The sequence below is a fragment of the Thyridium curvatum genome (genome assembly GCF_004353045.1).
Source record: "Thyridium curvatum strain D216 chromosome Unknown NODE_45_length_338668_cov_82.209118, whole genome shotgun sequence".
Taxonomy (NCBI): Eukaryota; Fungi; Ascomycota; class Sordariomycetes; order Thyridiales; family Thyridiaceae; genus Thyridium; species Thyridium curvatum.
The window spans coordinates 130592-148194 of NW_022156800.1; the positions used below are offsets into that span (position 1 = coordinate 130592).

General features: G+C 27.6%; 1 protein-coding gene across 1 annotated transcript; it reads right to left on the reverse strand.

The window, feature by feature from the left end:
• Window positions 1–9: 9 nt before the first annotated feature.
• On the reverse strand, window positions 10–1210 carry E0L32_007389 (uncharacterized protein; the record flags this gene model as incomplete). Its single annotated transcript, XM_031142128.1, has 5 exons — window positions 10–158; window positions 359–451; window positions 578–664; window positions 711–903; window positions 980–1210. The coding sequence occupies 5 exons, from the start codon at window positions 1208–1210 to the stop codon at window positions 10–12; spliced, it is 753 nt and encodes a 250-aa protein (XP_030993602.1).
• Between the last annotated feature and the right edge of the window lie 16393 nt (window positions 1211–17603).

Genomic DNA, 17603 nt, shown 5'->3' on the forward strand with positions numbered 1-17603 from the left:
CGCTTCCCATCAAGTCGCACTTAGACCGCCATCTAGATTCAAGATGCAGTTGCTTGCATAGCTGTTCTTGGCGAGGAAGGCAGCTGCATCTGCGACTTCTTCGGGCTCTCCCAGACGGCCCAGAGGAATCTTTTCTTGCAGAAGCGACTGCTTTAGATCTGGCACGGGGCACAACTTAGCATCCCGTGTGTGTCAATGTACTTTTACGCTTCGGATCGAAATTTGATCTAATACTTCCCTCGGAATGGCCGGGGCGAATGGCCGCGGCAAGGGAACATACAGGGGACCGGGGAGGATTACGAGGGCGATGATTTGATATGGATCGGGTTGGAGAAGATGAAAGAGGGAGCTGACTTACTTTCTGTCATGTCCGTCTTGATGTATCCGGGAAGAATGGTGTTGACGCGGACGCCAAAGGGGCCCATCTCGGTAGCCAAGGCACGAGTGAGGCCTGTAGGGAAAACAAGGGAAGCGGCGTTTTTAGAATCCAGATACCTTTACTCCAAAACCTTGCCAATGATATTTCACAAAGACTTGCTTGCGGGGTACGGGTGTGCTGGCGAGAAGAAGAACTTACCTATGATGCCGGCCTTTGATGCTGCGTAGACCGTCGCGCCCTGGCCCCCCTTCTCAGCCAGGAGACTGGAGATGTTGATAATGGAGCCTTTTTTGATGGGTACGGCTTTGTTAGTCTACGGAAGATAACGGACGCGAGTGGGCTCGGACAGCAAGCAGTAGCATACCAGCCTTTCTCTTCATCATGGACTTGCCGAAGGACCTGCACCCGAGGATGGTGCCGCGCAGGTTGACATCCAGTATCTCCTGCAGGTCCTCGTCCCTGGTCCGCACGAGAAGAGAGTTCTGCGCGAGGCCGGCTGCGTTTACGAGGATCGAGATATTGGGCTATATTATATTGGCGTCAGCAGCCATGCCAGTTCCTAGGACTGCGAAGAGTGAACTCGTTTTCAGCTGTACTGACCCGCTGTGCTACGGCTTCCGCCCAAAAGTCCGCATGCCTTACATCGCCGACCAGGTAGGAGTGGGCGTGAGCCGGCGAGGGTGCGCCGGCCAGGGCGGCCTGGAGCCTCTGCTCGTCCCGGCCGACGAGGGTGCATGCGGCGCCCTCGCGGGCGAGGCGGTGGGCGATGGCCAGGCCGATGCCTCGGCTGCCGCCCGTGATGAGGGCGTGGGATCCGGCGAGTGGGACCATAGGAGAGCTTTGAGGAGCACGAGGCTTGAGCAGTCAAAAGTCTTGAGGGCGTGAGGGACGGTGACGGGGTTGGGAGGGTTTCCAAGGTATGTGAGAGTTTGCGAAGTGAATCGACTCTCTTATTTGATACTTGATGGTACCTTTAACCCCTTTCAAGGAGGACTGTCATGGAACACGCTGTGGGTGGCTGCTGAATGATGAAAACTCCGGATTCTGGTATTGCAAAGCAGGGGTCAAAAATAGTGGTTGATTGTGGCCTGCTAATTTCTAACTCTCTCTCTCGAGAAGCCAACTAAATCTAACTTGGTGGCCTACTTCAGGGGCTGACTAAAATCCCCTCTCTACACGATACCTAGGAATGAAAATGTAAATCGACCCCGATTTGCTCTGAAGTAGGCGTACCCTAAATAAATGACTGAGTTCTAATAGTGTAACTTAGTAGTATAAAATCCCTTTATTTAGTAGAGACCTACTAGATATAAGTTAGATCTAAACTTTTCTATTTATTTCCTACCTCTAAGCTCTTCTTAATAGATATTTCTTCTAGCTCTCTTAGTAATTCTAGATCTATATTATAGATATTAGCTAGTATATATCTTAGGTAGATAAAAGGCTTGATATTATTAATATAAACTTTATAAAAGGTAGTCTATCTATTAATATATTATATCTAATATAAGACCTTCTCTATATATCTAATTATAATTTTAGGTCTAATCTATTAGAGGTAGAATTTATTAGAATTCTTATTAATCTTTATCTATTTCTTAAGAATCTATATCTCTTTAAAGAATAACTTTAGCTTTTTAGTAATCTTATTCTTATATTTCTTATATTTATCTAATAACTATAATTAGAAATCCTTATATCTTATATTAGTTATCTCTAGAAAAGATAGTACTTAGGATTTATTAGCTTTAATTAGATTTAATCTATCTTATATAATAATTTCTACCTCTTTAGGGTTGATTATACTTAGTATTAGTAATCTATAATATTCTAGTATAAATCCTAGTAATATCTTTAAAGATATAATTCTAAGACTTAGAATTATCTAACTATTAATATTAATAATAATATTAGAGAGTATAAGATACTAATTATTAAGACTAACTCTATTTCTACTTATAGCCTATTTTATTAGCCTATCTTTAATAAGTTAAACTATATACTTAAGAAGCCTAATATTTAAGAGATAAGATATTAGCTTAAATAATATTTATACTCTATATCCTAAGAAAATTATTTTTATATATTGGTTTTTAAAGTAGCTTCTATTATCCTAATATAGGCTTTAAGGCTAGCTAAAGATTAATATCTAGTTATAAATCTATATTATAGCTATAATAGCTTTAGATATCTTAGGGAGTACTTTATAGAGTATAAATCAGCTAAAGTAATCTATAGTAAGTAGGATATATTAAGATCTATCTTATATAACTAGGATGATTAGTCTAATAAAATCTTAGCTATATAATTTAAATAGGTAGAGAGATATAATCTTCTAAGAAGAGGTTTTCTCTATATAGTTATATTAAATTTATTAGTAGATATAATATTATTTATAGTAATCTTAAATATCATCACTTTATTTTAATCACTAGATCTTTCCTCTTAGCTAATAAGATATTATTATTATAAAGTAATAACTATAGTAATTATAAGCTTAATAGAGCACTTCCTTAATATTAGTTTTACTAATATAGTATAATAAGAAATCCTCTACCTTATAATAATATAGATTTCTATTAATTAAGTAGAACTTTATTACTCTCTTTTTAATATAACTTTATTACTTTAATAGTATATAAGAGATTCTCTTATCACTATAGAGAAGGAAGCTAATAATATTACTTAGCTATAGTCTATTATATTCTTATATTAATTCTTCTAGTAGTTAGAGTTACTTCTTAATAAGATACAGTTCTACTAGCTTTCTAAAAGACAGTAGGGCTTATACTAATCTTACTGACTCTTCTAGGCACTTAAATTTCTTAAAGAAATCATCTAGTAATCCTATAATCTCTCTTAATATATAGACAACTCTATTTAGTAAGATGAGGTTCTTAATTTAGAAAGCATCTTAAAAGCTAATATCTAAGTCATCTACTCTATTAAACTTATAGTTTCTATAGTCTCTCTAGAGAGGAGATGTAAGTCTTAATATACTATTAGTAATTAAAATCATCTTATTAGAATTTAGGTAATAATAAAATTTAAGAGAGAATTAGGTAATTTTCTTAATAAACTTAAGTAGCTTTCTATATACTCTATCTATATTTTCTATTAACTAGATAATTAATAAGTAGTTAATATAGATTTTAACTAAGTATAATAATCCTTAAACTATCTATTATACTTCTAAGATTGCTTTTATAATAGTTAGCATCTCCTTCTTAGATATTAAGTATTAGAACTCAGCTACTAATAGACTAAAGCTTAAGAATATATTAATCTTAACATCCTTAAATAATTTTAGATAATAAGCTATATTAGTTAGATATTAGGATTTTAATTAAAATAAGATACTACTAGTACTATTAAGATATATATTAATAGCTAGATAAATCTAATATAAGTAATCAATACTATAAATATAGTTATTAATAACCAACTAATAAATCTAGGAGAGGGCTGCAGAATACTTAGAAGTCTACTCTAGTATTTCATACTTAATAGATAATATCTTAACTAATAGCTTTTCTAATAGAGTGGTAGTAGGTTATTTCTTAAAGAATATAGATTTAATTTTATATATAAGTGTTACTTAACTAGAAATATATTTCTATAAGAATAGAGTAAGATAGATCATCTTATTAATCTTATCTTAAGACTAAGATAGAAGTGATTTCTAATATAAGTCCTAGTTAGAGAATTAATAATAATGCTTATTAGAAGGGTAGATTTTCCTATTATAGAGCTATATGCCTACTACTTCTAGAGAATCACAAAATAATTCTGTCTTATTAGGTGAAAGAAGAACTAGGCTGAATATAATATAAGGAAAATATTTCTTATAAAGGAAGTTGAAATAAGAATTAAATATAGTTCCTAAGAGGCAATGGTTATCAATATAAATAATATAGGCATCCTTAGTCTCTAAGTTAAATCTAAGAACTAACTCTAATTTAGGTATATAGATATCAGTTCTAGATGGTAGGTATCTAAAAACTAAATCATTAAATCTTATATAAGTCTAGGGAGTATAATAAAGTCCTTAGGCTATAACTCAGTAAAAGTATATACTATTCAGTATGATAAATACTGTCTTATATTCATCCTTTAGTTAGATAGAGACACCCTAGTATCTATTCTTTATATTAAACTTAGAGAATATAATCAGTCTGCCTATTATAAGAGTATTAAGATTAGCTTTAAGAGAGTAGTATAGATATTATAAATAGATAGACATAGAATTAATAGGTTGATAATTATAGACTATATAAAACTTAAAGGAATTTAGCTTAGATAGAAAGAGAGTCTAGACCGCCTATCTTAAAGTTCTATAGAATATTAAATCCTAGCATTCTATCTTAGGAATTATCTTATTTAACTATATAACTTATAGATAGGTCTAGTAAACCTAATAGAGATAATAAGAAGTAGCACCCTTCTTAAGAGGGATAGGATAATCTATAATATCAGTAATTATCATATCCTAGAGTTAAGTGATAAAGACATCTTTATAGGTATAATATAAATCTTTAACTTAGTAAATTTATTCTAATATTATAGCTCTCTAGTTAATATAAATATTACTAACTAAGAACTACTTATTAACCTATTCTAGTGGTACTCAGCCTAGTTCTTTAATTTACAGACATCTAGTGATTTTAAAGAGGTCTCTCTTTAAATTTAGTTTCCCTACTAAATTTAGTATAGCCCTATATATTAATGACTCTATACTAATATTAATGCCTATATAGCCCTCTAATTTTAAACTTAGTGGTAATATCTATATTTCTTCCTCTATATTAGCTATATAGATATCATACTTAATAATTTCTTATTCCTACTTATAGAGTGCTTTTGCCTATATATTACTTAACCTTTATCTATATAATAACTTTCTAGAGTGCTATATAAGGTAGTTGTCTAGGACTAGCTTACCTAGCAGTCTTATTATAGTAGAGAAGTCTATATCCTTATATACTGTAGATACTAGAGGTAGAGAGTATGATTAATTTAAATAACTTAAGTCTAGTCTCTAGATTCTTCTAAGATAGAAGTCCTAGGTCTATATATTAGTAATAGCTAGGTTATATAGCTATATCTTAGTTATATCCTAACCTATCCTAGATATATATCTTATACCTAGAAATAAAGTACCTATATATATCTTATCTAGCCTTATTATAGGCTATATTATAATATCATCTAATAATATTATAGGTATGTCTATATATTCTATCCTATTATATACTGTCTTATCCTTATCTTAGGTTAGCCCTATACCTATAGCTATCTAGCTCTTAGTCCTATATACTATATTAATTAATTTACTAGCTATAGGAGAGAAGAGCATCTCTAGATTCCTCTTAGCCTAAAGAAGATAAATCTAATGTTCTTAATCCTACTAGACTAATAATCTTAATAATCCTATATATTATATAATAAGGTTCTTCTTTTAGGGTTCTAGTAAGAGAGAAGGAGATATATTTAGTAATTATACACTTAGTACTTCTTAAGGATTATAGTTAATATTACTAAGATAATTATAATCTTATATTAGAGAAGATCCTAAGTCTTAAGATCTTATATTATCTATATTAGCTAAATAAACTTTAATATTATAAGATTCTAAGGATTAAGTAAGAGAAAAGGTTTAGTTAAGATCTAGAGAGTCACACTCTACTACTCTTAATAGGGAGATCTTAAACTTAAGTAATAGTAGAGGTTAATAATAGATTAAGAGAGTTTAATCTCTAGAAATTAGATTATAATAAAAATAGTTTACTTTAATATAAGGAAAATCCCCTATAGCTATAGTTACTATTTTATAAAAGTATAGAGATCTAATTTCTTTATTTATTATAGAATAAGTAATATTATCTAGTATTAAAAGCTCTACTATAAGCACTCTAAAAACTTCTAGATAAGTATAACTAGAGGATAGAGGTAAGAAAAGATTCTAATTACCAGCTATAAATAAGTTAGACTTAGTTGTCTAAGAACTAGCTAGCTCTAAACTTAGGTATAAGCTTTTCCCTATAGGGCCTATAGTAGAGTGTCGGTCTTATACTAATTAAGGCTGTTAGCTAAGTAGAGAAACTCTATTATCTTCTATAATTAGTTAGCAATAGGATTAAAATCCTCTATATCCTTCTAGCTAAAATAGTTAAGGAGTTGACCCTAGATTAGAGGTTGCTTAATATTATCTATTATAGGCTTAGTATTAACTATAGTAGGTATAGAGCCTTTTAGAAAGAACTTAACACTCTCTTCTAATCATCTATCCTAATTAAATATAGTAAGCTTCTTAATTCTCTAGTTCTAGATTACTCTTACTTAGTTAAGTTAATCCTATAAAAGAAGAATATCCTATAAATCCTTATTATTAAAAAGAAATATATATATAGTAATTAAGATTTTTTCTACTATAATATTAATAAGAATATATTTATTAATAATTATAACTTAATTATTAGTAAGATAGATATACTATAGTATTACAGACTTTCTTATAAGAAAGCTATGCTTTTTATAGAATACTAAACTAATTAAGTTTAAGATAGCACTACTATTAAGTATGATATAAGATATAAAGATATCTTTAATACTATTATTAATAAAGAAGATAGTTGTCTTCTAAGCTTTATAAGGCTTAAGTCTAACTCCTAGATAATATCTACTAGCTATTACTATTCTTCTAAGAGGAGAAGTAATATTATTAATAATAGCATCTCTAATACTATTAAGCTTAAGATTTAAGAATTCTGCTTTATAGAACTCCTTTTCTAAGTTTCTAATATATAATTATTATTAAATAGACTTTTAGGTAGGCTTAATAAACTTATTTATTTTAGTATAAAGATAGGGAGAAACATCTAGTAGCTAGATAATAATAATATTAACTAGAACTTAACTTAAGAGATTAATAATATAGAATAGAGATAATCTATTATCAGTAAGCCTAGCTATATATAATTAGAGGCATACTACTTTCTTTAGAGGGTTCTTCTTAATTAATCCTTATATTATTTAATAGAGAGAGTAGATCTCATTCTAAGATAGAGGTAGGAGACTCTTATAGAGATTTAGAGGAAGCTTAAATATAGGTAGGTTTATATTAGTTATATCCTTATCATCCTTAAGCTTAATAACTATTAGAGCTTATATTAGATTATATAGCTTAGCTATAACACTATAAGGGAGGCTAGGTATAGCTAGAGCTAGATTAGAGTTCTATAAAGCAGGTTTAGACTAAGCAGCTTTATCTAGGATATTAAAAGTAACTGACTTTCCTCCTCTAGGTATATCTTTCTTATCTCTAATATAACCAGCTTTTTATTATTAGACTTAAGATTTAGTAGAGTGATCTACTAGATAGGAGGTATTTTATTTCTTATAAGTCTTATTAGTATGACTAGTAGTAAAAGTATAACACTCTCTTAGCTTAGTAGTTATTATAATAGCCTTACTATCTTATTGCTTATAAAAAGAGACTTCTTTAAAGTTTATAACTAACATCTTATCTTATAGTAGTAGAGTTACTGCTTAACTTTAGTAAGTTTGTCTAGACTAATAGGGTTAAGAAGTCTATTAACCTATCTACTAGTCTTATTTCCTAAAATACTCTTCTTATAGTATGTTTTACTAGTTATAGAGAAGAGCCTTTTTAGAATTAGAGTACTATATCTTATAATATCTAAACTCTCTATATCTAAAATAATAAATATTATTTTATTATTATCTATATTAAGGCTATATATCTTACTAGAAGTATAATATATAGCTAGAGGTTTAATTCTCTATTAGTAACTTTAGATATTACTAAGATCCTTAAGAAGTCTAGTAATTTCTTATAGTAGCCTAAGATATTATATTTAATACTTTAGTAAGTTTTACTGATATAAATTAGTCTGTAATCTTAATTAAGGCCTTAATAGTCTTACTAAGATAGTCTACCTTCTTATCTACTTAAGAAGTATATATTAGCAGTCCCTCTTTTATATAGAGCTAGTTCTTCTTAATATATATATCTTACTTCTCTCTATAGCCAACTAAGCAGCCTTAAATAACATCTTAGATACTAAGAAATAAACACCTACTAGAGAATATAGATAAATCCTTATTAAATATATTATAGATAATAAGTCTATCCTTAATATATTATTTAAGATTAGTATCATACTTACTCTATACTAGCTAGGTAAGAAGGCAGCTTTAAAGTAGGTTTTATATTTCTTCTATAATAGCTTAGTAACTAAGCTAGGTAGCTTATGCTAAGTAATATTACAAAACCAACCGCCCTTACCACAGTACACCACCCTGGGCGGTCAGGAAGATAAGATAGGCAGAAAACATATAGACCTTAGGATCACTGTCTAAGCTAGTGATCCCTTACTATAGATTACTATACTCTGTAGTAAGGACTTATAAAGGATCACTGTAATCTAAAGTGATCTATTGTCTATATATATAGATGTATGTCTACCTTTAGATACCTACCCTAGATAACTCTCTAGTATTTAAAGTATCTTATTTAATAAAGTATCTTTAAGTGAAGCTATCTTAGCTATAATCAACTACTAATACTTAGCAGTACCTATCACCTACTGCTTATATAAACCTATATACCTCTAGTCCTATAAAGTAGTCATACCTCTTAGGATTAAGGATTATTATATATTAAATACTCTTATTTAGTAAGTAGACTATACTCTAAGTAATATTTATAGAAACTATATTAGGAAAAGCATCTTTTATTAATACTAGGCCTACTTTTATTATAGAATAGGCATATAATAAAATCCTTTAACTTAGGAACTAAGTTAATAGCCTCTAAAGAAGCTAAGCTATAAAAGGAGGACTGAAGTATGAAAAACCCAGGAAGTTTAGCAGAAAGAAAGAGGACCTCTAAGGATGGCTTATCTAAATAAAGGCCTACCTTAAGTGCTATTTAGATGACTACAAGCTTATAATAGATAAAGTGCTCTTTACGGTAAATTGCCTAGAAGAAGAAGCACTTATCTAGTTTAAACCAACCCTATAAGACTACCTAGAGTATAATAGTAAGGATTATAATATAAAGACTATTGCTATATTTAATAGAGGGTTTAGAGAGTTTATAGCTAGACTAAAAGAAGTGTTTAGAGACCCTAATAAAGAACAAGCTATAGAAAGATAGCTCTAAAACCTATGATAAACTAAGTTAGCAATCTAGTATTTAATAAAGTTCTAATAAGTAATAAGTTATCTAGAATAGGATGTAGAACTACTTATAATAGCCTTCTATAATAGACTAAAAGATACTATAAAAGATAAACTTATTAAGATAGAAAGGCCTAAAGACTTTATAAGCTATATAGTACTTACTATAAGAATTAATAATTAGCTCTAAGAAAGATATAATAAAAAGAAAAACTAATAACTACTATAAAGGATGGTATATGCCTTAAATTAGAGAAGAAAGGTCTATTAATAAAAAGGAACTACTGCTTAGAGGAGTACTTAATATACTAGACTAATAGAACTTAATGCTGTAAAATATAATAATAATAAGATATATTATAACTATAGTAAGAAAAGGCACTTTACCTATAATTGCTGATAGAGAAAGTAAGAAAGAATACCTAAGCTAATATAATAAGTAAATATAGCTTAGAGAAATATATATAATAGTAAGTATTAGACTATATATTATAATGACTCCTGCCTAGTATACCTATAAGGTAAAGAAATCTTAGGATGGTTTCTAAAAGCTACTAGTTAACTAAGGGTTATTATAGTTAGAGAATGGTATATACTTAGTACTTAAGAGTAAAAGCTCACTCTACTAGAAATAGTATAAGTAGGCTTAGAAGACGACTTAGATAGTAGGAATAAATTCCTTTTAAGCTATAATAACTATTTAGTAACTATAGAAGATAATAGTAAGTAAATATAAGTATGGCTTAAAGTATGAGAAGAAAGAGAAGAAAACCTATTTACTCTAATCCTAGAAAGTAAAGAAGAGAGAAATAAGTAACTTATAACCACCCTATAGCAACCAGTACTAATAGAAAGATAGATAGTTATTATACTTTCTAGAATAACCCTCTAATAAGCAGTAATAGAGAAGAGAAAGAAGACTATATAAGAATAGGAAGACCTATAACTATACTACTGAAATAAGTGGTACTAAGAGGTCTTATAGGCTGTCTATATATTTAATAAGTACTTAAAGCATCTAGTAAAGAAGTTGAAGTATTAATTTATGCCTTAGTAGTAGAAAGAATATCTACTATATGCTTACTTAGAGGAAGATTTAGAGTATTAGGAGATCTACTATTAAGATATAGTATAAGAATATACTACTCTATAAATAAGAAGTGACTATCCTATTAACTATATCCTAAGATAACTAATAAGCGGTTGTATTATAATAATATATAAGATCTATTGCTTAGAAAAATTAGAGTTATAGTATTAATAATAAGAAAAACAAGAAGAAATTAAGAAGAAGAGAGCATATCTTTAATATAGCCTAATATAGAAATAAATATAAAGGATAAGAGAGGGTGCCTCTACTACCCTAATATCTAGCTTAGATAAATTATTAGGGAATAAGCCTATTCTAGACCCTAAAGTCTTAAAGAAAAGGGCATAAAGAATCTAGCTTATAATAGAACAAGCTAAGAAGAAAGCCAACTAAAATCTATAGGTCAGCCTTAACTTAGCCTATAAGCAATAGTATAAAGCATTAGTATAATAGATAAGATATCATAACTAAATACTTAAAGTTATTATACTTATCTTAGAAGAATAATTAAGTATAGAACAACTAGTATAGTATATAGAGTATATGAAATAACTTTATAAAGAAGCTATTAGCTAATCAGTACTAAAAAATAATAAGTACTGTTGTTAGAGAGTTAAACAAATAGTAGAAAGGTAAAAGATCTATAAGTGACCTTTAACCTATTACTATTTATAGTGAAAATACAGCTTAGAGGATATAAGACTACTATATTAATAGATAGTAGAGCTTAGAAAAACTTTATATTATTATAGATAATAAATAAACTTAATATACTATAGGCTTATAAAGAAGACCCTTATGAATTATATATAGTAGAAGGGAAACCAGTTTAGTATGATAGAGGAATTATTAACTAAAAGATGTTATAAATCTCTATTATAATTAACTCTAAGGAAATACTAATCACTTTAGATATTATAGATATAGTAGGACATAATATAATATTAGAACTACTATAGCTATAGAAATATAACCCTACTATTAATTAGTTTACTAGCCAGCTAATCTAGATAATAAGGTCTAATTAGAAATAATTAGAGAAGAACTTAGCCTCTATAGCTTCTTAAAAATAAGATGTATATAAGTTATATACCTATAGAGTATTGTTATACCTAAAAAAGAACATACCTAAAGAGATTATGATAATATTAGAAGAATATTACTAGTATAATAAACTATTCTAAAAAGAACTAGAAATAGGATTACCACTATATTTATACTATAACTATAAAATACCTCTTAAACTAAAGATATAGCTAAAATTCTAGAAGATCTATAGACTGAATGAATTATAGCTAAGTAAGCTAAAAAAGTACCTTAAGAAAAACCTTAGGAAGAGATATATTTAACTATTATAATTACTAGTAGGATATCCTATCCTCTAGGTACCTAAAAAGAATGGTAAATAGAGAATATATATTAATTATTAGCAACTTAATAATATTATAATTAAGAATAGGTATCTATTACTATTAATTACTAAACTCTATAATAGATTATATAGTATTAATTAGTTTACTGTACTAGACCTACTAGATGCCTACAACCTTATATATATTAAGAAGGAAGATAAGTAGAAAACAGCCTTTTATACCTATTTAGGATATTATAAGTACCTTATAATGCTCTTTAGCCTTATAAATACACCTATCTTATTCTAAAATATAATTAATAATATATTATAGAAGTACCTAGATAACTTTATTATTATCTATCTTAATAACATCTTAATTTACTCTAGAACCTTAGAATAATATTAGAAGTATGTCTATTAGATGCTGTAAGCCCTATAGGATGTAAACTTACTGATTAATCTAGATAAGAGTCAGTTTTATGTCTAGGAGATGGTTTACCTCAGGCATTTAATTAAATCTAGATAAGTCTAGATAGATTTAGTAAAACTAGAGGTAGTTAAGGACTGGTCTATACTAATAAACATCAAGAAAGTGCAATCCTTCCTTAGATTTACTAACTACTATTAAAGGTACCTAAAAGATTATAGAGGACTAATAATCCTCTTAACCAATCTTATAAAGAAAGATACGAAGTTTAAATAGATATCTAAGTACTAAGTAGTATTTAACTAAGTTAAAAGGAATATACTTAAGGAACTAGTTATATAAATAGCTAATCCTAATTAACTATATAAGTTAGAAATAGATATATCTAACTACACCCTTAGAGGACAACCTAGATAATATAATAGTAATAGGAAACTCTATCTAGTAGTATATTTTTTAAAAAAGCTATACAGACTAGAACTTAACTATTAAATCTATAATAAGGAACTTATAGTGATTATTAAGTATTTTAAAGAATAGAGACTATACCTAAGTGATATATAACATCTAATTATAGTGTTTACTAACTATAAGAATCTAATATACTTTACTATATTAAAAGAACTTAATAAGAGATAAATATAATAGGCTGAATTTCTTTTAGAATTTAACTTTAAAATTATATATTGAAAAGGATCTAAAAATAGTAGAGTAGACATACTTAGCTAAAGACTAGATTATAAATAAGAAATACCTATAGAAATACAAGCTATCTTATAGATATGAACTGATAGAAGTATAGGAGGTGTTTCTTAATAGATCGTACTTACTAAACTAGTTATACTAATAGACTAAGAAAAGGAAAGAGAAATCTACTAATACTATAAAGACGACCCCTATATTAAGAAGAAACTACTAAAAGGATTGCTAGTAAGGCATAATAGATGATTATATCTACCTCTAACCTTAAGAGAGAAATATATATAAGAAATATATAAGACTAAAGCTTATAGGTATAAAGAAATCATATAGACTAAGGTAAGAGTCTAAGAAATATATGACTTCTCTAGACTTAATAGGATAGTTAGAAAGGTATAGAAATCATACTATAAATATAATAGTAATAAGACATTAAGACATCTACCTTATAGAGAACTATAGCCTATCCCTATACTAGAACAACCTTAGTATTTAGTGGCTATAGACTTTATTATTAAACTACTAAAGTCTAAAGACCTAACTACTAAAATAGAGTATGATAGCATTTTAATAATACTAGAGCGACTTACTAAGTATATATATTTTCTTCTATTTAATAAGTTATATATAGTAGAATAACTTATATTTATATTCCTATAAATAGTAGTAGCTAACTATAGAATGCTATATAAGATTATTATAGATTAAGAACTAATATATATATTAAAATTCTATATATTCTTAATAGAATAACTTAAAGCTAATAAAAAACTGTCTATAGCCTACTACCTATAAACTAATAGATAGACAGAATGCCTAAATTAGGTATTAGAAGTATATCTATACAATTATATTAACTATAACTAAGACAATTAGATAGAGCTGTTACTACTTATATAGTTTATATATAATAACACCCCTACTAAAATAATAAAGGTTTCATCATTCTTTACTAACTATAGCTAAAACCTAGAAGTATACTGACAACTATAAGATAAGGTCAATGTAGAATCTACTATTCTTAAGGTAGAACATTTTAAGAAGCTATATATATTCTTAAAAATAGAACTTAAGTTTATCTAAGAATAAGTCTACTATTATTATAATAAAAAAAGGATAAAGAGACCATCCTTCTTAAAGAGAGATATAGTCTACCTATTATAAAAAAACATTATTATAAAGTAATCTAGTAATAAATTAGACTATAAGAAACTAGAACCCTTTAAAATTAAATAGAGAATCTTAATATCTAACTATAAACTATTATTACTAAAGATAATATAAATTCACCTAATTTTTTATATTTCCCTACTAGAACCAGCCCTTCTAGAAGTATAGCTATAAGAACTAATAGAAGTAGAAGAAGAAGAAGAAGAATATAAAGTTAAATAAATACTTAAGCAAAGAATATTAGATAGAAAGTACCTAGTTAAGTAGAAAGGCTATAATACTATAGAGAATATCTAGAAATCTATTAAGAATCTAACATATTATTAGTAGAAGCTTTAATAGTTCTATTAGTAAAGTCAGTACCTAAAAATAGTTAATAACCATCTAAACTAAAGATGCTTTAGTTAATAGAGAAGGGGTCGACCTCTAGAGAATAAGCATTCTTAGTAATACACATATCCTTCTTCTCTAGCTCCTCTAAAGATTATATTTTATAGTAAAATAAGTCCGCCCTATAATCCTTTAAAAACTGCTTCTATCTATATAGATAAGATAAGTAGTTTAGTATTATCTATAGTTAGATCTATAATATAAATATCTCCTCCTTAGTATTTAATTTCTCTTTTAAAACCTTTTACTATTTAGCCAGTATATAGAATATTAAAGGAAGATTAGCTATAAAGAAAAAAACTTAAGAAATATAGAAGTACCTATAAGAGAAAGCTATATTGATATTATTATAAGACTGACTATAATAAATATAGTTACTATATTAAGACTTGCCCTCTACTATATAATATATTAGATTATTCTTAAAGTAATAAGAATATAATATCACTTTAACCCTATAGATATCTATATACATACTAAGTATAACTTATTTAGAAGTTTTTAAAGATTTCTATTTCTCTATATAATCTAAGGATATATTATCAGAAGGATGCTAGAAGAATTAAGAGGAGAGTTTGATACCTATAGTAGAAGTTTTAGTTCTAGGTAGATAGATCTTAAGAACAGCCTTAGGTTATTAGGATATCGACCTAGGAGGAGGACATTATATTATGAAACTAATCACTCTTATTATAGTATACCACCCTAGGCAGTCAGAAAGATAAGATAGGTAGAAAATATATAGACCCTAGGATCACTATCTAAGCTAGTAATCCCTTACTATAGATTACTACACTCTATAGTAAGGACTTATAAAGGATTACTATGATTTAAAGTGATCTATTATCTATATATATAGATGTATGTCTATCCTTAGATACCTATTCTAGATAACTCTCTAATATTTAAAGTATCTTATTTAATAAAGTACCTTTAAGTAAAGCTATCTTAGCTATAATTAACTATTAGTGCTTAGTAATGCTTATTACCTACTGCTTATATAAACCTATACGCCTCCGGTCCTATAAAGTAGTTGTACCTCTTAGGATTAAGGATTGTTATAAGTAATTAGAAATACTCTCTTTTAATTTATAAGTAAATATTATAATTAATACTATAATAAGACTTTATATCTCTAAGCTATCTATCTTAGAATACTTCTTAAAGAACTTAATTTTAATAATATTATAATCTTACTAATTATTATTAGTAAGTTCTATATAATACTATATAGCAGTATCTCCTACTAGATTCTAATAGAAGAGTATTTATAAGATTATAGTCTAAGATTTATCTAAGGTGATTCCTATTATAAGAATATAAGCTTAAATATCCTCTAGGTATTCTACTAAGAATAAATCCCTATAGCTAGTAAAGATTAAATTAAAAGACAGTATTTTAACAGACTAAGAATATAGTAATAAGGAATTTAGAATAAGAATAAATAGATCTCTAGATATAATAGAGGATAAGAGTTTCTTAATAAAATCTATTACTAGAGATAATAATAAGGATAAGAATATGCTAGAGATTAATAATATATATATATAAGAATGTATATTAACTACTAAGTACAGTTCAGTTTTATAAGTAGAGATAGCTAGAGAATTAATCTATTAAGATAGATTATTAATATACTCTAAGAAGTTTAATAGAAATAAATAATAAGAAGAACCTAATACTATATACTAAGAACTATTAGATATAACTAGTATAATTAACTTAGATAATAGAGAATGCTCTTTAAGAGAATAAGTATAAGTAATACTAGCCACCTATAACTAGTAAATATTAATAAGACTCTTAAAGTTAGCCATAAGAAACTGTTTACTAGTTCTCTACCTTTTAAGTATATCCTCTAAGAGGAAGATCTTAACTAGAGAATACTAATAATAAATACTAATAATACTATATCTCTAAGGTCCTTCTAGAATATACTAAGATATAGTTATAGCTAGAAGTTTAATAAGGACTAATAAGTAGTAAGAATTACTAAGACTGAAATAGTTAAAGTTTAAAAAGTCAATTCTAGATTTTTAAATAATAAAAGATATAAAGTATAAAGAGTAGAGTTTTTCTCTTATTATTTAATAAATTAAATTATAGGATAGAGTTCTTAAGGAAGTAGTAAAGTATAAAAGTTAAAAGTTCTTTATTAAAAAGCTAAAGATTATAGCTATAAGGTCTTGTTATTACTATATAAAGATTATTACTATCTAGTAGATATAGAATATGCTTATTAAGATATGCTTAAATAATCTTACTTATCTATTTTACTGCTGCTCTATAGCTACTATAGATCAGAAATTTTAAGAATTCTTAAAATTTAACTTTTAAAGTATCATCCTACTTTATTAAAGTATTCTCTACTATATAACTCTATAGGTCTAGACTTAATAGTAAGATCTAGCCTTTCTCTACTAGTATAGATAACTTAGACAGTATACTCAACCTAACTTTAGTAATAGCTTCTAGCCAGCCTCTCTAGAGTTTACTCCCTATAGTAGACTTCTATATAGCTATATAATTATTAGTATTATAGCTAGCTAATCTAGATCTTCTATTATAAGAAGGATTCTCTAATTCTTATTAGGGTAATAGATATATCTATATATTAAGAATCTTAATAATATAACTATATCTAGCTGCTCTTTTTAATTAAGTCTAGCTAGCTATAAGTATATTAAGATATACTAACTATATAAGGTTATTATAATATATTATAGGATATAATATATATATATTTAATATATATATAAGTAGTATGACTATACTGTCTTATTACTAGCCTATCAGTATATCTATTATAGATATATTCTAAGCTTATTATATATATATATTAATATACTAGTAACTCTAATCCTTATCTAATTCTATCCTAACTTATCCT